General features: G+C 37.8%; 1 protein-coding gene across 9 annotated transcripts in view; it reads left to right on the plus strand.

Moving 5' to 3' along the window:
* Window positions 1-22,653, plus strand: part of tcf12 (transcription factor 12) — a 122,095-nt gene that overhangs the window by 16,906 nt on the left and 82,536 nt on the right. For 6 of the 9 annotated variants that reach the window (XM_084405276.1, XM_084405278.1, XM_084405275.1 and 3 more), the window contains one exon: window positions 14,726-14,799. The exons of the other annotated variants lie outside the window; for them this stretch is intronic. In XM_084405276.1, the coding sequence (XP_084261402.1) occupies window positions 14,726-14,799 (74 nt within the window). The remainder of the gene's footprint in view (window positions 1-14,725; window positions 14,800-22,653) is intronic. 9 annotated transcript variants of the gene reach the window in all.

Genomic DNA, 22,653 nt, shown 5'->3' on the forward strand with positions numbered 1-22,653 from the left:
GTGCTCCTCCAGCGGACCCCAGGGGAGAATGACGTCTGAGTGCCCTTCTGTGACGGCTTATCCTGATCCATGGTGCGAGAATGAGGATTTTACTGATTCACTTTAATTATTGCCATTACGAAGCATATTCCCCAACTCCAAGCTCATTGGGAAATGTGTCAATGTGCCTGTGACGAAATTTGTACGTTTCGTGAAGCATTTTGTCCGTCTGAAGCAGATTGGCAACGTTATTGTGTTGACTGTTGTACGTATAGCAACACTTCGGAAACGAAATGTCCGGTGAGTGGCGCTAAAAGGTTAATGGTTTATTGCATTTGATAAAGTACCACCTACACTAAACCTAACCGATAGTGTTAACAAAAGCAAACTTGACATAAAAATGCATTGCTGAAGCAACCATATAATTTTAGCTTGCTTCTACAAGTCTTACCCCTTTTCCACTGACACAGTTCCGGTTCGGTCTTATGTGAGCTGTCGGTACACTAGAATCACTACTGATACTGTGAACAACAGAACCGCTCTGCCTGTGCATACACCGGGACGCACATTGTTTGTTTTTGGACTGGTTATAGTCAGGTAAACAACACATAGTAGTGTTACATCATCGCTCCTTCCTCAAGTCAATGGAAACACGCAGCCGAGAGCCGGGTTCGGCACAGGAACGCGAACCACTTTAGTGGAAAAGTGATATCGGTGAGCTCTTTTATTGTGTTTAGCTGGACTAGTACCCGAGTGCTCTGTATCACACGTGCAATGCTGTACCTGGTGAGCTACTAAGCAAGTTTAGGCTACTACATCTGAGTAGCCATACTGGTTAAGTCATGCAAACATCAAAATGAATTACAAATCATGCACTATGGTAAATTGTGCAAGAAAATAAGTCTTTATTAATTGATAATCTGGCCCCATAATCATGATTTGTGTGAAAAGGAATTAAAGTTTTAGACGTTTTACTGTCACTAACGGTCTTTTCAGCTGGGAACTGCAGTGAATTTTATGTATACGTTTTTGGAGTTTTGCAAAAATTTAGGTTGAGGCACGTTTTCCAATAAACCTATGTTTATATTCCCTCAGTAATGGCCTTGTGGCGTCGAAGCACATGCCTGCATCTGCTGCATTTGTGGAGTGTGTTTGCCGGTAATATTCACATGCCGTTGCATATGATTCATTCATATTCATGGTGTCGTCCTTGTATGTGATAGAGAAGAGGCTGAAAGTTGCCGAGCGGAAAGGATCGAGTTTGTTTGCTTTTTCTCGGGCCCGGCTGATGAGCGATGCGATATCAGTGTTAGAACAGTCATAAGATAGGGCTCTGATTAAACCCTGCTAATGAGCAGCTCAATAAAAATAAATCTTCCTGATGCAATAAACACCGCCTTGATTGCAAGCACCCGGGGGTGTGACAGCGTAATCCTTTTGTGCACAGCGTGTTGGACGAATCCAGCACATGCTTGAGAATCAGCAGTAATCATAGGCACATCTTGTCTGATAAAATAGCGCTTTACATACGGCCCTCTGTCTTTCTCATTCTCTCATTACCTTTTTATGTGCTTGGGGTAGGCATATCATGGAATGAGTAATTTTCTTTTATAAATCATTTAAAAAATAACTATTTCAAATAAATACTGCTCTTTTAAACTTTCAATTCATCAAAGAATCCTGAAAAATTGTATCATGTTTTCCAGAAAAATATTATAAATCAGCAAAACTGTTTTCAACACAGATTAAAGTTTAATGTTTCTTGAGCAGCAAATCAGCATATCAAAATGATTTATGAAGGATCATGTGACACTGAAGAGTAATGATGCTGAAAATTCAGCTTTGCCATCACAGGAATAAATTACATTTTAAAATATATTACAAACTGTAGAAAAACAGTTATTTTAAATTGAAGTAATGTTTCTAGTTGATTTTTTGTCAAATGAATACAGCCTTTGTGAGCATAAAACACATCTTTTAAAAATATTAATAATGTTACCGTCCCTCGTCTTTTAAACGGTAGTGTAGTTGTTTTGCTGGACTTTTCATTTTAGCTCTTTCCCCGCCAGTCACTCTTCAGATATCAGATATCACTCTTTCCCCGCCTTCCGGATCAGATTCAGAATGATGATCAAAACATAGATGAAGTAGATTGAGTCCATCGACAGTCCTATACCTCGTTTCATTCGGTAACATCTGGCAGTTTTGATTTATATGATGTTTAATGTTGATGATCGCGTTATTTTACATATACATCTGCTTACATATGCCATCACTTGTTTCTGCTTCTTCCAGCCTGTGTTTTGCTCAGGAGATTCTGTTGTCTTTCAGAAAATGTGTAATAGCGCCCCCTACCGTATAACAGTGAAAATTCCGTCAGTGGCGGGGAAAGAGTTAAAAATGTTTTGTATGTTATCGAACATGTTTTGTATGTTACACAACCGGATTAAATAACACTCGAAACAAAACCAAAACCTTATAAAATAACTGATACACATATATGTTGACTCAAATTCAGTTCTCTTGGGGTTCAATTGGGGTTCCGTTGTCAAATATTTTAGTCAAATGTGTAAATGTTGTGTAAAATCCAAGTTTACTTAATTTAAGCAATTGTTTGCCACCATTACATTTTATTATTATACGCATTGGCTACCAAGTTCTCTAGTAATCGGTATCGGCATTGGCCAAAAAAAACTAAAACAAATCTGTTGACCACAAATGCAAAATTCTCAACTGATCGACAGATTTCTATAACGTCTTACCGCCTAGCCCTGAGGTGAAGCATCATGGTTTTGATTTGTTATCAGGCTCCTTTGAGAAGACAGTTCAGTTAAGTTAATGCCACACATTGTCCTATGAAACGCAAGGAGGGGGAAGTGGGAGAGATATGCCGTTTAATGTGTGCTCTAACACAACTCAATTTAATTATGTGTTAGAGGAAGGGAAATCTCTTGGATTTACTCCGCAAGCCCCACAGCAGTCTGGCCCTTTTTTATGAGGAAGATAAATTTCTCATCTATTTGGCTTGTGTGCCTTAGTTCCTCGGAGGAGGCTCAAGGTTGGAGGAAGAAGCACCTTTCCTCCGTTTGCGATTGGGAACATATGGTGCGGGGCGCAGCGCAGCGCAGGAAGGAAGTGTGGAAATTGCAGAGAATGAGAGTTTAGATTAATGCATCTGAACTGGGCATGGCCAGACAAATCCAGCACAACCGTGCTGCCCGGACCCCTTAACGGCCCCTCTGCTGGATGGAACGGAGGGGGAAGGGAGAGATAGGTAAAGGAACATTTAAACCCCTGCCTTTTTTCAAAGGCACTGCATTATGAGCTGTAGCACTCTTTATTGATAGGAATTTGAGGGGTGGAGTGAAGTGTGCTCAGCGGGCATGCTGGGTAAATGAGGTAGCCAAGCATCGACAGATAGAGTGGCTAACACAGAACAGTAGGAGTTATATACTGTATATATTCGTTCATTCACACCTATAGGAGTGCTCACAGGCTCTTTTAATATCTGGGATTCTTTAGACAAAAAGGGATCAAGCGCTCCTTTAAATATCTGGCTGATGATGATTTTCCGTAGCCTTTCTCTGTCTGGCTAGATCTCATATAACATGTGCTATCTGAGCTGAAGGGCATGCCAGAATAAGTGCTGGTTGTCGGCACTCGGTGTATGTGACTAGGAATATGCAAACTAATGTAGGCCACAAATGAGTCAGTCCAAATCGGTAATTGGCATTTTGGAGCAAATGAGTAACTGGGGTGTAATTTGCTTCGTACGAGTCGCCTTGCTGCTTTCATCCAGCCTAGATTTTAAAGTGTATTAGTGTTCAAAAGGACAAACCAGTAAACTGTAAGACATCAGGTTTAGTCTTTTAACTAAGATGATAGTTCACCGCAAAATTCTGTCTTAATTTACTCATCCTGGTTCTTTTTAATGAATCGGAAAGACTCCCAAGTCTAAAAAATCCCTCACTCAAAAAAAAAAAATCCAGCAGAGCAGTTACTAATTCAACATCTGAACTGAACTGTGATTTATCAAACAGGAGTATTATTACAAATTAAATATATATATATTTCTTAATATATTTTAAAAATGAATTTATTTTTTAGCAGGATCCTTGGATTAATATAAAGTTCAAAAGAACAGCATTTATTGTATAATTTTTTTGTAACAATGTAAAATCCTTTGGGCTTTGTTTGAAGATCATGTTTGATTTATTTAATGTGTCCTTTCTGAATAAAAACAGTTCAGTTCTTTTGGAAAAATCTTACTGACCCCAAACTTTTGAACATTAGTGTAATCATTTTTATTTTATTTTATAATCATAATAATAAAACTTTAAAACACACACATACTTCACTTGTGGATTAAAATTAGCACTATTCTAAAGTGGACATATTATATGAGATGTAGATCATATATAGGCAGGGGCAGGGCATCTACGTCACTGACACTCCCCATTCCAATCAGGGGTTGGGCTATTTTGAGAGTCAAATCGTCTCTCTTTGATGCACATAACCAGATTGTTGAAAATCTCAAAACAGCTCCTTGTTTGCATGTAGGAAAACGAACCCTGGCACTTTACAGCCCTCCCGCTTTCACAATGTTTTAAATTTTAATTTCAAGCTGGCGTGACTCATTCTCGTGTTGATCTCTCTATCTCCTCTTAATCATTAAACTGAATGTGTCAGAAGTGTGTGTGTGAGATATTTTGTGACGTGTACACACTTTGGTGTGATTCTTCAGTGTCCTCCATGTGTGACAGACAGCGTGATATGACTCTCTGCAGTTGGAAGCGAGGAGGCCGGTCTAATGAAGACGCTTTTCCAGCCGTGACAAACTCCCTTGTCACTACCACTGTGCTTCATACTGCCTTTTACGCTACCAACATTTCTCTTATGTTGTCAAACAGCAGCATATCCCCAAATGCAACAGTGTTGGTTTGGTTTTAACACTGGTGGGGGCATTTTAAAATGATATACGCACATGGGAATGCACTAGGGCTATCCACGACTAAAGATTTCCCTAGTCGACTGTAAGCCATTAGTCGATTAATTGGGGGAGAAATACTAAACCATAATAACGAGCATTTAAAACATAAATTAAGCACTCCAGCACACACATAAAGCTTGCCGCAGCGACACCAGCAAACATTGCATGAACTCTTCTGAGATCAGACATCCCGATCTCCTGGCACTGCGTATCTATTTGGTGTACTCTCTATATGTAAAGTTTTCATTTACGTGCATCTAGTACGCAAAATTTCCCCGTTGACTTTAATTGGTTGTCTAGCTAGCAACAGCGTTCCAACATGTCTTTTGGGTTATTTAAAATTAAAAGAACATTTTTGTAAAGTTAAGTTTAATAAGTTATGGGTGGGTTTAGGGAAAGGTTTGGGGTTAGGTTTCTTTCCCTAAACCTACCCATCATGCACCATATTGGATGAAGAAGAAACCACACAAACTTCATTCATGTGCAGCAGACACATGAGGAAAAATGAAGGGAGCACACCATAGTTATGTATTCTAAACGTGTTAATGTCTTCAAGCCATGCAATGGATTAGGTAGGCTAGCCATTTATTTCTAAACTTAATTAACCAAGCGTCTAAAAAACCCAAACAAGTGATTTTACTGAACATAAGAACTACTTACTTGTGTAAACGCCACAATAAAAATACATAGAATAAACATAAAAGTAATAAGATCCTGGTTGATGAGTGATGATCTTCCAGCGCTGTTTTAGCTAAACGCTCCTATTAAGTGGCACATTGTAAATCAAGACCTGTCAATATAAGCGATCAAACCAATCCAAGCACTCTCCAACTGTAAAACCGTGTCTGATTGTCCCTACCCACTATCCTCACCCTCACCCAACCTAACTGGTTGATCTTCCAAATGACGTTGGAAAACACAGCGCCATGACAATGACGCGTTCGGATCCCGGAAGTCCTATAGCTTTAGCCAAGCAGCATATCATATCACTCTGTTATTTACGCACTTGTCTTATGTTGTGTTTGGGCTTGTTTGAGATATATACTGTATATGATATTAAGTAGATATATGAAAATAGAGCACTAATATGTCAGCAAGTCTAAAAGCATTCATTTTGGGGCATTAATAACATCCCTAATATGGACAATTAGGCTATACGTGACACACCTTCACTATTTTTTTCCCTTCAATCTCTGTCTTGTTGTTGGGGAGAAGTGTCTTGCTTACAATGAAGCCGTAACACTGGCCCTTTAGAAGATGCACTCCAACGACGTGGAAGTTAAGTTGAACAAGTTGAAGTCATGTTTGAGGTCGCACGCCACCTTTTTCTGGTCATTCTTTACCCTCTCGAAATGTTCCCACACTTTGGATTCTCTGCCTGACATATTACAGGATGGATCAGCCGTGTTAGCGATCCGTCACTGCGTGACTTCTCAGACTAGCTGACTGATTCAAATTTAGTCAACCAAGCCTCTTTTTGTCAACTAACAAGTCGACTATTAGGGCAGCCCTAGAATAGACACACAGAAATACCTGATTCTGCGAGTTTTCTTCACCAGTTGTTTCTGTAATGCAGGGGTGTCAAACACACGGCCTGTGGGTGCCATCCGGTGGGATGATTTGAGGAAAATAAAATTAAATGCCAATTTAAAAAGATAATAAGATTAATAATTTAAAATAATTATAAATTCATTATTTATTATATATTCATAATATTTTACTTTAGCAGGGCAAGTAAACACTTATTTGTTGTGTGGCATCTAATGCTTCCTTCACATGGAACTGGAATTATGAATTGTTCAAATTACGGCTATCCTGTTAGCTTGCAGTTTCGGGAATAGCCTATGTTTTTTGTACATCTGAAAATGTTTGTTGAAAGTGTACAAGGGACTCCAGGGGACTGTTAGGGGTCCACAGATAAATGTATTTTTAAAAAAATTAGCAAAAAAATATAAAAAAATAATAATATATATGAAAATATGAAGATGTCTTTTGAGGGTTTGTGGCATCTAAAAAATTGAAACCCCCTGTATTCTATTGTCATCAGTTAGCTAGTTTAATTCTTACTCTTGTGAATCTGTCCCACAGGAACCCAGGTCATTTTCCCACAGTTTGTGTGAGTTTCTCAGCAATAATCATAATGTGGACATGTTAACAAATTACAGTTCATTTATTAAACATGTTAAAATATTACAGTTAATGAATTTCTCAGTTTTTTCCAAGTCTCCTCTCTTTATTAGGTACAGGTAACCTTTATTTTACTTTATTAGGTATAAGTAAATTTCCTGTTATCCCTTTTTTTGTTTTACTCCCAAATGTTTACATTTAAAGCAGCATAAAGTTGATTCTGCACTGTATTAGTTTCTGAAGAGACCCCTGGTGTAACCAGACCTCTGATCCAATTCTTATCTAGCTAAATTTCCACAATACAAATCAGATGGTGGATATATATCCTGTCCGTTCATAGCCAAATCTACACCCATGCAATTTTGCATATCAAGGTTTTGGAGATTTATCAAGCTTTGAGGTTTTATAATTGTTTTCTTTTCTTCTGAATATTTTTCTAGCCACCTCCTATAGTCGTGGCACCCGTCTGTTGGTCTTATCTCATTTCAGGTGAGTGAGTGTCGTTCTGTTGTATGGTATCAGTCATACTAATGAGAGCTGAGCGGTCATCTCTCTCTCCAGAGCATGACTCAGTCCTGGGATTTCATTGCCCCTCCTGATGAGACCAGTGAGGGAAGATGTTCCTCTCAAGCAGCCTACGCTCACAACATTTATCCGCTGTGCGCTTCCTCACCACGATCACAGCTTCACCACTGAACCCCGATGCAGTGGCCGTCTGGGCCTGTGAGGGGAATGTTTGGTTTCCCTGGAAATCTGGCATGAAGCAAATTCCACCGAACGACTCAGACCTCGGGCTTTGTGATGTCACGTCTGGGGCGCTTGTTTTCGCAGCAGTGGTAGGCAACGGTCAATTGAAGTAATGAATGCGTTTCTTCTTTTTTTTTCGGCCATCTCGTTGCCAGAGCACATGAGTGAGCCACTTGCTTCTGGAACAATTGGTACATTGCCTTTGTTTCTACCCCCCCCCCCCCCCTCACTGTGCATCTGTTGTGGAGCGGTGTGGACACCTGTTCAACAATTAAAATCCAGAAGAGAGTCAGGCTGTGCCAAGAGAAATATTTGCCTCTTAGTGAAGGTTGTGTTCGTATGTGCTGCATTTGATGTGATTGGCGATCAGTTCAGTTCACTGTTACACGTGCGTTCATGATTTGCATTTCGTTCACCTTGTTAAGCACATTTCATGTAGATGCTGTTAATATGAAGGACATACGGGCGTCTTAACATGGGCGTCCAATAACTGTGCAAAAATAATTATGCACATGGGTTAATGACAGGAATCTGAATCTATTTATTTCAGAAATGCACAGAAAAAACAATTCACAGACATACAACGACTTAATTATATCACTTGCATTATGAGCATGTTTTTAAAATATACATTTTTAAATAATTTTTCAAAAAAATCAAATATATTGCAGGGTGATACAACTGTCCTGATATCATAATGAAAAAAAATCATTAAAAGTAATTATTGTGAAAAAAGTAGTTATTATTTAAAAAAGAAAATTATTTTAACAAAACCACCTGTCTTTTGTAATTTTTTAAAAATCATGAACAAGCTTATTTTTTATTGACTCATGATATTTAAAGGTGTAGTTATGCATTCTCTTATACATGTCTCTTCTTGCTAATTCTACATGCTTAAGATTATAATGCAAAACTTCTCAAATATTTTGGCCGTTTAGCCTCCGATGGGTTTTATATCCCTGCGTGTAAATATCAGCACTCCCTTCCCAACTATAGCCACTATGCCTTTTTGCCCCAATGCAAAACCGCTCACTCGACTAGTCTTTTTGTTATTAACACCGCCGTGCATTACTGACGCTTTTCGTCATGCATGCTTTTTTCCCTCATTAAAGCTGACACACAGGACAGGACAAAGACACTCTTAAAATCCCCAGTAATTCCATGAAAGCAAATTAGAGAAAAAGTCTCGATTAGTCTAGAAATGCAAAAGTAAAACAATGTTAAAGAAGAATCTCTCATGGTTGGCAGACGCTAAAACAGGAAAGACAAAGATTTGCTCACAAGGCAGAGCCACTGCCAAGTTAAATCCATATTTAAATCCTTCTCTGGACGGGAGCTGCATGTAAATGAATGCTCTTTGGCATCGTGCTCGAGCGCAGAATCCACGGCAGTTAGGTCGGGATGCCTATGCGTGCATAATTTGCATTTATTTTGGAGCTGATTTTCATAATTAAGCATAAAAAATTACGCCTCAGAAATAATTATAAAGATGAGCTATATGATGCACATATAGCTGCCGATGCTGGGGAAGAGCGAGCTGAGAGCCTTGATTTTCTTGGAGTTTGATTATACTTGTGCAATTAGTGCATACCCTGCTGAAGACTCCAGATGAAGCAGGATCTGATGTTGGTAGCTTATAACAGATTCTGCACTCAAAAAAGTAGTTTGTTCAATGAACTTAATTAAGGAAAACTTTTCCACGCAATTAGATTAGATCCGTATACAGCAAGACTAAAACAAGTTCATTTGAACAAATAATGTTTTGTTGAACCAACTTAATAGATTTAAGTTCCTATGTTAAATAATACTAGCAGCAATATGTCAGAGTGCTAAATATAATTACGCGTATTATTATTATTATTACATGTAACATATGGAATGAACAAATTAGAAGAGACTGTGTCAATACTGGCATTAGCACAGCTATTTCTCATTGAGTGAAGCAAAACGCATCATGTACATTTATTTTCTCATAAGACGCCGTTTCATTCATATTCATCACAATAGGGAAGAAAAGAAATCATAACTTCCTTTTTATGACTATAAATAGGTATATCTTTTCAGCATCAGCTAAAAGGGTAAAAGCCAATTTGATTAGTCAAAGTATTTTACTGTCATGTTCACTAGATAGTAAGCTATCCTCACTACACTACACACTTTTAAACATGTTCAAAGGCGTTTCTGATTTTTTGGCCTTCAGCAAATCATTTAAAGGAAATCGTACTGTATGTTCTGCTGGGGAATGGGAATTGGGAATACGTGAGCATATTGGTTGTGTGAGCTGCTGTGATTTGGCCACCGGCTCTGCAGCAGTAATGTTTCACACTAGGCGAGTGGGAAGAGTGTATGTTTTATAAACCTCTCACACATGGACTGTAGGGCAGACTACTGGTATAAAAGTGATGAATGGCCGTTAAGAAAAGCTATAGAGGCAGGTGAAGCTCTGCACTGCTAGACTGGCTCAAGTAAAAAGAACAGTTGTAAATAAGCCATTCGGGAAATGGCAAGTTTTTCAATCACCGACCTTGACGTAGAACATCTCATGACATCGGTCCTCAGTGATTTGGCAGATGGTTAAATTGAGCAGCTGACTCATAACACACTAAACCACAGAAAGGAGGAGGCTGTTTCTCTCTCTCTCTCTCTCTCTCTCTCTCTCTCTCTCTCTCTCTCTCTCTTTCTCTGTATGAAACCTGTCAGAGTTAGCTTGTTATACCCAGTGCTTCTCATATGAGTAAGATTATTTGTTTATTTGATATATTAGACATGCTGATTTGATCATTTTTGCAGGAATAAAACTGATGGATAGTCATAAATATATATACGAAATTCCTCAATGGTCCTCAGAGAGGAACTTCCCTATGAGGTAATTTCCTCTGTTTAAAATACTAAACACATGTCTCCCCTTTTACACATTCCAGCTCTGACACTGAATGAATTACACCTCCCAGCCTCATGTCTGCCTCGTAATCTAATGTTTGCTCTTGTTTCCCATTTATTTAGTATTTTTTTTCTTGTGCTCTGATTATAAGTCTTAAAGGTATAGTGGAGGATTTTCCCGAATTTTAGAAAAGAACCGCCCTCTCCACTTTTTGGAAAAATGCACATGCGCAACACTCTACCTGCTCCCGAGAGGGAACGCCTATTAAACATGTGCACGAGAGAGCATGCACGAGCCTAGTTCTCCTCGTGCACGCTCTGTTTGCAAGTTGCTGTTGGCATGGCTCATACAAGCCTACTTTCCTTTACCTGTCGAGTAGAAACTTCGCGACTGAGGCATCAGTGGGAAGCCCAACCTCTTGCAACCCTCAGACATTTTGAAAAAATCCGGTGAGAACCGTAGCTCACCACACACATACACCCAAAAGTGCGCATGCGCAGAAAGCGAAAACTACCTAAGGACGAGCACGTACGACGGCCTCACGTAAACATATCACCAGAATGATTGACAACTAGGAGGACCAATAGTCTTGATGATCCACCCGGAAAAAGAAAATCCTCCGCAATATGTGACCTAAAATATGACCCTGTTTACCTAATATTGTGTCAGAAATATTTTCCTTCATATCACCAAAACACTATCCAGAAACATGCTATTTTATTAAAGTACTGTACACATTTTTTACGGGATGTGTTAAATGAGAGAAAACTCCTTGTCTGAGTTTAAAAGGCCCCTGTGGTGACTGTCCTGCTCTGCTACACACACGTCTCTGGTCTGTGTACACTGTCTCTGGCATTAGATCAGACCACACACACACACACACACGCGCGCGCCTTTTTTAACTTGAAGCTATTTATGTGCCTCTTTTAATCATGTGAGGGCAGAAATTGTGTATAAGATAGGCCTATATTGGATGGATAAATTGATAGAAAGAGAAAGAAAGAAGGACAGATAGAAAGATTGATGGATGGAAAAGGATTGGAAGAAAGGGAAATAAAAGAAAGATGAGGGGATTAATTAAAAGAAAGGGAAAGAAAGAAGGATGGATGAGTGCATAGAATGCAGGAAGGATACATGGATGGATGTAAGAAAATAGATAAAAGATGGATGAATGGAAAAAGGATAGATATAGTAAGAAGGAAGGATACACTCTCAGAAAAAAAGGTACAAAAGCTGTCACTGGGACAGTACCCTTCAAAAGGGTTCTAATATGTACCATTTAGGTACTAATATGTACACTTTTGGTACCAATATGTACCTTTGAGGGACTAATATGCACTCTTTAGGTACAAAGGTGTTCCTTTTGAAAAGGTACCGCCACAGTGACAGCTTTTGTACCTTTTTTTCTGAGAGTGTTAGATGGGTGAATTGATGATGGGAGAAAGAGAGAGAGAGAGAGAGAGAGGGAGAACAAGTGATGGTAGGAAAAATAAATTATAGATGGAAGGAAAAAAAAGGATGATAAAAAAGAAAAAAGAAATGACAGATGAATGGATAGGAAAGAAAGGGAAGTATGCATGTATGGACGTGTAAATAGATTAGTAAACAGCAATCAAACTTTCTCTCTGTGTGTGTGTAAATAATTTGTAATTTACTTTATGCAAATGTTCATTTGATAGTGATTTCAGTTTATATCACGCTCAGCCATGCACTGCAAAGATCACTTACAGTTTTGCATATGGTCGACATTAGGGCTGTTGGAACGAATTCCGAAATTCGAATATAATTCGAATATTAAAAAAATCAATACTATTCGAATGCTGAAGTTCCTATTCGAATATTGCTTTTTTATGTATAGATTTTTTTTTAATGCAATCTTGCCTTTCTCGCCGCCTTGGCACACACATGTGAAAATTAAATGCTTTTGTTTCGTCTGATAAACAATAAAGTTTTTGAATCGTAACACAATTGTGCACGTTATCCACGCTGTATCATCATAACAACTGTCAAAAGTCGCGGAGAGGAATGTCTCCACGGTAACGGAGATCAACAATTTGATTCTCAGTCCACATTACAACGTGAAAACGGCGTCTTCAAATATATCCACTTTGGAGTGCGTTTTCATTAATAAAAACGCCGTCTCATTGTGGACGGAAGGCCAAAACGGAGAGGAAAATATACGTTATTTTTTTTATGACAACTTACAACCTGACAAGCTAGGCGATCTGTCCGAGGAACCGCCGCTAAAACAGGCAAGAATTACTTATGTTCTGCCTCTCTCTCTCTCCTCATCACGGGGCTCAACTGCTACCAGCTGTCCGCCAAAAGGCAATAACAGACAAACTGACGGTTTATCTGTGAAGATATGAGACCGATCAACATCACGCATTGGCGATCCATAAGACTGTGTAATGTCGTAAATATTAATAATAGGATGAATTTGAGCATTTAATATTCGAATATTATTCGAATATTAAATAAAATAAGGAATGGAATTCGAATAGTATTATAGAGGAAGATTGACAGCCCTAGTCGACATTATTATGAAAATAACACTACACATTTATACATTGATATGCTTTTTTAACCCTCTGCTCAGCGTCAGTGTTTAAGGCCACCATAATTCCTCCCGATTGTTTACTCGCATTTGATCCATGTTATAATGGGCTGGAATCAGATAAAAAAGAATTGTTGAAATGACAAACATGGATTATCAATAGTGTAGAGAGATATTGATGTTTTCTTCCTCTGCAATTTTGAGGCTCGTACACGAGACTGAAGAGCGGAATGTTGTTACCTGCACAATAATATTGGCTCAAACAGCCCGAAGAAGCCAGAAATCATATATCTTTACCCAACAGCCTCAGCCAAATTTAATTTTCAAAGCCAGATATTGTTTTTGTTCATCACATACCAGATGTTGAATCAAGTCAATTGCGTCAACTTTACGTTTTTATTTATTTATCCGTTTCTGTGTTTTCTGCGGCTGTCTTTTGAAACGAGAGGCATTGTAAAATATGAGGTTTATCAAACTTTCAGCGCTCAGCTATTTTGATGAGCTTCGGCAATACATCACTGACACTCTCCGAGCGGCCCGGCTGCACCGGCACAGGCTCGTCAGCGCGGGAAAGGGAGCGATGCGTTTTTTGAAAGTGATTTATGTGAAGCAAAATAAATGACGCGCCATGGCCGGCTTGTAAAGTGCAGCGTTTGAATGGAAGCGTAGCGGATTAACGGCTCCGCTGCTCTCTTTCTTTACTCCTGCCAAGAGAGCCATGCTGGACACGACCACGCGCCATGAGCTCAACATTTCCACTCCTCACGTGGACTGTAGTGTCAACCATTGGCCCTGGAAAGCGTTTTCATAAGTCCAGCAGAGAATGATGATGGGAAGTGCTGACCCCTCCCCCATTTTCTTTTAAGAAAATACATGCAATTTAATTGTCAGTCAGTGAATGCATTAGTAAATAATATATGAGATCATTTAGTTCCACTAAAATGCAGCAGAATAGAGCAGAACGCTGCACTGTGACCATTTAAAGTTTCACCAGGTGTATTATTTTCTAGTGTTTTATTATCAACATGTTTCATTAGATTTAAACTTGGAAGTTTGCTGATGTTGATCAGTCTCATAAATACAGACATCAGTAATGCGTCATATACACTGCAGACTGCAGTGTTGGTTTACTGTGAGGGAACATAGTACCTTTAATTAAAGGGATAGTTCACCCAAAAATTAAATCAAGTTGTTCCAAAGTTTTTAGACTTTTCAAAAGAAAGATTTGGAGTGCAAATAAATCTTTTATTTTTGAGGCATGTTTTTCTTTCTAAAAATACCTAAGAAACTCTCTATCTAAACCCTCCCCATAATACGAAATAATTTATTTTAATTTGAATCAATCTGATGATCTTTTTTTTTTTTATTGATGTCTGTGGTTGTCGCTGTGTTAAGGTTGTATTGGGTGGGCATTGATGGAGTTGTGAATCTGTTTTTTGGACAGGTATGGATGAAAGGACAAGCCAAGCATCATGGGCCTCAGGTGGCCAGTCCAGCCCGTCCTATGAGTCCTCTAGGGTAAGACCGGTCTTGCCTCGTCTCGCCTCACCTCAACTCACTCGCCACATACACACACACACACACACACACACGACAGCTAATGCGATGACAACACTACGGTGCATTTCCATTTGTCCAGTTCAGAGTTATCTGTCCTCAGCGAAATGAAACATTAGTGTCTGATATGCTTACAGGCTTTCTATTACCATAATATCACTACTGAGAGTGAGTCCATTTCCTCCAAAATTATTTTAGAAAGACAACACATCTGTAGATGCGCTCACTTTACATACTGATAAGAAAAAACATAATCGTTTTAATAAAATATAATAAACTGTGAAGATGTTTCACGCAGGGTCTTCTGGGAACATTTTTACCGTAAATTTTAAGGTAACTTGTGTTTTTACTTAACAAGACAATAAATGTACTTGGTAAGATACCATAAGGTGGAACACTACCGTTAAAAAGTTTGGGGACTGTAAGCTGTAATGTTTTGTAAAGCAGTCTCTTATGCTTACCCAGGCTGCAATTATTTTGAAAACGGTAATATTGTCAAATATTGTTGCAATTTAAAATAATCTATTTCTCTGTTTGAATATATTTTAAAATCTAATCCATTCCTCTGATGGCAAAGCTGAATTTTCAGCATCATTACTCCAGTCTTCAGTGTCACATGATCCTTCAGAAATCGTTCTAATATGCTGATATTATCAATGTTGAAAACAGTTGTGCAGCTTAATGTTTTTGTGGAAACCCTGATACATTTTTGATTAATAGAAAGCATTTATTTGAAATAGATATTTTTTTGTATCAGTGTTAACAGTTTCTTTGCAGTCGTTTATCAATCTAACGATCTTTGCTGATTAAATGTATTCTTTTTTTCTTTTTTTTTAATAAACCCCCTAGCTTTTGAACGGTGTATTTTCATCATAAATTATAAAGTAATTCATATTTATAAAAAACATCTTTTATAACTTAATTTTAAAAAGAAAACGACATGAATCGTCATATTAAATTGATTGTATTTTTACCATATATTTCACAATAACAGTGATGAGGACTTTATTTAATATTCAATAGTAGGGGTGGTCGATATAACTATAATTATCGCGAAACAAATTCCCTCGATAAAATTATAACAAAAGTTCAATAAATGTTCAATATAATGTTTATGTGCCAAAAGTGGAACGAACCAGCTCTACTCATTTGATCTGTGCCACACAGGACATTTCTCAGCTCGGCTCAAACCACAGCACAGCTCGAGCTTACTAGAGCAGATGCGTTTACTCGCTGATCAGTCTCGATCACACGACCACTAAACAGCGCTGTGAGATCCAGTGAGAAGCGCTTGAATTCAGCGAAGAACACAATTGTCTCTGTGATTTAAACAGATTAAAACCAGATGAAAAACCATGAACGATACAGTCAGAAGGCTTTTCAATCTACAAATCACTGTAATTTACCGTAGTAACACGAACTGTAGGATATTCATATCAAATTGTATTATATTATAAATGTAGATGTATTAAATGGGTAATAGAATATAATTACTGTATTTTTTGTTTTTAAGCTTTAGCCTTTGTGCCTTTGTATTTATACTAAATGAATTTAGGCTACTGTTTTTCAGAACAAATACCATGTAGTTACATTTTACTATAGTAGTGAGGTGCCATACGTGTGGTTTTACATATGGTTATATGATCTAAATGTATGATATCTAGGTTCTGTCAAATGTTCATTTCTAAGAGACATAATATGTTATATTATTAATTTTGCACCCTGCAATGCAAACTGTGCCATATATATGCAGGGCTGGTCAAAATTATTTGCCCCCTTGGTAAATGTGATCAAAGATGTCTGTAAAAAATAAATCTGCATTGTTAATCCTTTTGATATTTTATTTAAAAAAAATAGCCAAAATCTAACCTTTCATTGAAGTTAAAGAATTGAAAGTGGGGGGGAAATTACATTATGAAATAAATGTTTTTCTCCAAAACACGTTGGGAACAATTATTTGCCCTTCTTTTATTAAATACTTTCTGCAACCTACTTTTCTAATATAACAGCTCTGAGTCTTCTCCTATAATGCCGGATGAGTTTGGAGAACACCTGACAAGAGATCAGAGACCATTCCTCCGTAATGAATCTCTCCAGATCCTTCAGATTCTCAGATCCATGTTGGCGCTTCTTCTCTTCTCTTCCTGTATGAACCAAACCCATCTTAAGTGTTTGCTGCCAAAAAAAGCCATTTTGTTTGTTTCATCTGTCCATAGAACCCGTCCCGTTTGAAGTTCCAGTAGTGTCGGTTACTTTTCAAACGTTCTATGGACAGATGAAATAAAAAAAAGAGCTTTTTGGCAGCAAACACTTAAAGGGATAGTTCACTTTGGAATTAATTTTTGATATGTTTTAGCTTACCTCAAGGGCATCCAAGATGTAGGTGTCTTTGTTTCCGCAGTAGTTTCAATTTTGATATTTTTAGGTCAAACCGTTCTTGTCTGTCAGTCATATAATGCAGGTCTATGGTCACTGTCTCAAAACACAAGCACAGAGTCCAAATTAAAACAATTCCCCATTGTCCAAATTAAACAATTCCCCATCGTATGTACACATTGATGGCCTAAGACACGAAACGAGCGGTTTGTGTGAGAAAACGAACAGTATTTATATCGTTGTTATCTCTTGAACACAGCACACGTCCAAATGATCAGACGACGCGGGCGGGTATAGATATATACATAGATGTCGCCTTGGCTACGGTTTCGTTCCAATGAACTGCAGTAGCGAAGGCGACATCTAGTTTATATATCTATACCCGCCCGCGCCGTCAGATCATTTGGACGTGTGCTGTGTTCAAGACATAACAACGATATAAATACTGTTCGTTTTCTCACACAAACCGCTCGTTTCGTGTCTTAGGCCATCAATGTGTACTTATGATGGGGAATTGTTTCATTTGGACGATGGGGAATTGTTTTAATTTGGACTCTGTGCTTGTGTTTTGAGACAGTGACCATCGACCTGCATTATATGACTGACAGACAAGAACGGTTTGACCTAAAAATATCAAAATTGAAACTACTGCGGAAAAAAAGACACTTACATCTTGGATGCCCTTGAGGTAAGCTAAAACATACCAAAATTTTATTTCAAAGTGAACTATCCCTTTAAGATGGGTTTGGTTCATACAGGGATAAAAATGTACCCCATGTGTAAAATGAAATACTCTGCTGTATCTTTAATGTTGTGGGCCTAATTTTCTGCCAGAGGTCCTGGACATCTTGTTCAGATACATGGCATCATGGATTCTATCAAATACTAACAGATAGAAAATCATAACCTGACAACCTCTGCTAGAAATCTTATAATGGGCCATGTTTGGATCTTCCAACAGGACAGTGATCCAAAAACAAACATCAAAATCAAAAGAAAAATGGGTCACCGAGCACAAAACCCCCCAAAAAAGAAAAAAGGAGGTTGCAAGAAGTATTTAATAAAAGGGGGCAAATAATTGTTCCTAATGTGTTTTGGAGAAAAACATTTATTTCATAATGTGATTTCCTCCCACTTTCAATTCTTTTACTTAAATAAAAGTTTAGATTTTTGCATTTAAAAAAAATAAAATATCAAAAGGATAAACAATGCACATTTATTTTTTATAGCCATCTTTGATCATATTTACCAAGGGGGCAAATAATTCTGATCAGCAATGTACATGCCATCAGAGTCAGGCAACACAAACCTGTTTCAGAGTTTGAATCACCCATTAACATGCTGAAAATAAGAAATACATTTTTCTATTAAGGTATTTATTTAGTTAAAGTCATCCTGTAGTCAATACTTTTGTCCCTTAAAACTCATCTTTGACCACCAAGATTACATATTTAAGCCTTTTTTCCTTGAAAAAAACTAAAACATCTTGCCTTAAAATAGCTTGAATGTAACCGTGCCTCATTTAGTATACGCGGTTCTATGAATATGCAAATTAGCCGCACCTCCACTCACTCACACCAGCTCAGAGATCCACTCATTGATGATCATACGTTGACGTGATTGGTTACAAGATAGTTTGTGACGTCAGAAACGCCAGCGATTTCAAACCGCGTTTTTGAGACTGTCTTTGGTTCACTGCGGTTTTAAGGACAAAATACTTATGAATTTGCACAAGGTTTGTCTTAAAGCATATTAAAAACACCACATAGACATATAATCAAAATTAAAAACTGTGATTTCACCACAGGCGGACTTGAAACTGAAAAGCATTTTACTTAAGTTTACTCATGCATATTTTTATCATTATAAATGTTTTGAATATTCTACCACAGATTTATAAAATGTTCACCTGTTGGCAAGTTTTGTCATGTTCTGGTTTCTACAACTTTCACTCAGGAGCAAAAATCTAATTTGAAACTGCCTTTTGACATTTATCGTGATAATTATTGATATCAACTGATATAAAAATAAACAATCTATTTGGCCATGTCGCCCAACCCTAGCAAACAACAATTTTTTATAACAGAAAGTTGCCTGAGAGATGCCCAAATTGGAGTTCTTGTTTTTCATTTACCCCCATTTCCTTAGTGCCATTCTGTAAAATGTTCTTTGGCTTTTCTTTATTTTTTCTTAATGACTATCGAGAAGCATTATAGAGCAGCTGCTCCACTCAAAGAACACACTAAAGAAAATATCTTCTTGTCCCGCAAAATCAAAAAAGGAAATGTTTTTTGTTTATTCGGTTTGTTAGAAGAGACAGATGAAAGTGCACATGCAGCCTACTTGACGTTCTGATTATATGTTAGTAGTACTCATGACAAATAACAAACGGTTGAAGTTTTTCCATGCTCGGCGTGTGTGGCTGAACCCAGTTGGTGCAGGAAGCATTGATGCATTTCATTCCATAAGCTCAGAATCAGATTGATTTTCATGCATGCAAATGAAATTCACCTCATCAAAATAAGAAAAAAAATCAACCGTGGTTGTGATTTTTATTTTACGGTGCAACCCCAGTGCAGAGATCTCGCTTCCTATTTGTTTGTTTGTCTTTTCCACGGTGGTGTGTTCAGGGTGCCCTGTATGAATTTCATTTCATGTCAATCTCCTGTCACTTCCTATCAGAAATCAGTCAAATGTCAGAGGCTCTCACACCACATTGTCTTGTTTATTTCCGATGCCCTTCCCCTCAGCACTTCTATAGGCGATGGCTGCGCCCATGGCCTGATTTGAATTATAAGACGGAGACGCATGAGATATCTTTGCTCTAGGAGCATGGAAATTAGTAGTTGTGACATTGCTGGGGATGGGATCAGAAGACAGCTGTTTGCACCTCCACAAACACACACACGCATCAGATAAACACAATCTAAGTGTTTAACTATACTAAAATACTGTGTGTGTCTGAGTGCTTGCTTTTCCAAAGAGAAATTGGCATAAGTGTTTATCATTTACTAAGCATTTAACCTACAATTTAATCATCATAATTTCCAAGCCAGTGCCTTCAGCAAAGAAAATTTGCCTCACTTATTTGCACAAATGGCCATAACTTTCCCCCTTATAGTGATGAATCTGTCCAATGCTAGATGGCACATTTTCAAAGTTCATCTGTTTTTTCATTATGTACATGCATCACAAATCCTATTGAAATATATAACACTACATGTGTGATATTCATTATGTACACCACCGTTCAAGAGTTTGGGGTCAATACGATTATATAAAAAAATGTATATCATTGTTTCACCCAAATGTTTTGATCATTGACAATGAAAGAAATGTTTATTGAACAGCAAATCATCATATTAGAATGATTTCTGAAGGATCCTGTGACACTAGGCGCGTTTCCATTACAGATTTGCGCAAAACTTTTGTGATTTTTTTTCTTTCTAAATGTCGACAAAAAACTATTGCGAAATGACGGCGTTTCCATTAACTGATGTTATGCGACTAAAACTTCATTTTTTTCATCTCGCGATAAGTAAAGTCATTCCAAAAATCATGGCAACGGACGCTGGTAGGTTTATGTACTATATCCCACAATCCCAGCCACTGCACTGGCCATTATTATTAATCAAAGGAGACGAATGTGTGTTATCCAATCATTAATGGTAAGGAAAGACCCTTATACTTGAGAGCGGCACATATGAGATGTTTCTGGGTGTTTCTCACTCATTTCTGCATCGAGGTCTTTGATTGTGGCATTTATTTGAGGTTTAGAATCCAGTATTTCTGTCATTCTTTTGTCTTTTATGAATTTAATAAAGAGCTCTGTCTCGTATTCTGTCCAAACATACCGCGTCATCTAAGTCAGGTGACTGTAAATGCGCAAAAACTGTTTCCATTGCAGTTTTGCTAAATATTTCTTTTTCGAATTGCCTGAAAAACCACCTCATGCGAGCGTAAAAACTTTTTTGCGATAAATGGGAGGTTTTGCGAAAATTACGTGTTTCCATTGGGCGTATTTTCAATTCGCAATTTCAATTTGCGCAATTTGAAGGGTAATGGAAACGCGGCTACTGACGACTGTAGTAATGATGCTGAAAATTCAGCTTTACCATCACAGGACTAAATTACATTTTAACATATTTTCAAATAGAAAACAGTTCAATTTTAATAATACAATAATCACAATGTTATTGTTTTTACTGCATTTTTTGATCAAATAAGTGCAGCCTTGGTGAGTCATTACAGAAAAATTTAGGCTACATCTTGCAGACCCCCAAACCTTTGAATGGTAATGTATATAATTAAGAGAAGGTATTAAAGGGAATGTATTAAAATCATGCCTGTATATAGTGGCCACTCTGAACTGTTCTGTTCATGATCAGACTCTGGATAAAAAATAAAATAAAAAATAAACTTTTTTGGAAGTCAGCAGTACTCAGACCACCAACTGTTGTTTTACTCACATTCAATGCATAATGAATGTGCACCAGGCAGCGCAATGAGACATTTTTGTTTAGTTATGGTTTTTGACGAAGGTCAAATTAAATGAGGAAAAGCACTGTGAAAAAATTCTATACAGTAATCATAGACGTTCCTATCCGGACATGATTAGATTTCTCACAGGACCCCAGAGTTAGATGAAAACCAGCAAGTAATTTGCTACATAATTTTTTAGAGAGAGTATGTAAGAAAAACACAGATGTCTTCAATTCGGACAGAATTAAAATCACAAAGTCTGCGTGTTAAACAGTTATAGAATTTACTTTTACAATACAACTTTTGCCTCGAATTTTGCTTAGATTTTCAGTCTGGACATGTCTGTGCTAGTTGCTCAAAGTCAGAGCCAGAAAATCACGTTGTATGATGGGCACAGACTCGAGCTGAGCCGATTTTAGAATACATATTGTTTTCATTTGTCACATGTCTCTTAGAAACAAAGTGCATGTTTCTGTGTGAGTTTGTTGTGTTCGGAAACAACTTTAAAGTCTGGTGTGACCCTCAGTCATTAAGTTGTTAAAGTCCCTGTAAAGTCAAAATTAAGTATGTGTTCTGAGTTTGTCACACCACAGAAAAATGTGTTATTAACCCCCCAGCCAAATTTGAATGATAAAAAAAGCTGCCAAGTAAATAAAATTAGCTATCAAAATCTTGAAAAAAGGAGCAGTATTCTCTGCTCTCAAACGCTGGGGGCGATGCCGATGATGGCACCAGTTGTCGGCGGGACAGGAGGAGGAAAGCCGAGGCGGGAGATAGTCGGTTCGGCCCCATTCACCCGGATTATCAGTGAATCCCAGTTGTCTCCGACGAAAGTTTATAAAACTATCCTGTGTAAAATTATCACTACAAGGCGGGTGTTGGTGGTGATCCTCAGCTCTCCATTAAGGTGGCTCTTCACAAAATGAATCCACCTCTTCTTGATATGATCGTTTTTCG

This window comes from Rutilus rutilus, assembly GCF_951802725.1.
Source record: "Rutilus rutilus genome assembly, chromosome: 3".
NCBI classification, from domain to species: domain Eukaryota; kingdom Metazoa; phylum Chordata; class Actinopteri; order Cypriniformes; family Leuciscidae; genus Rutilus; species Rutilus rutilus.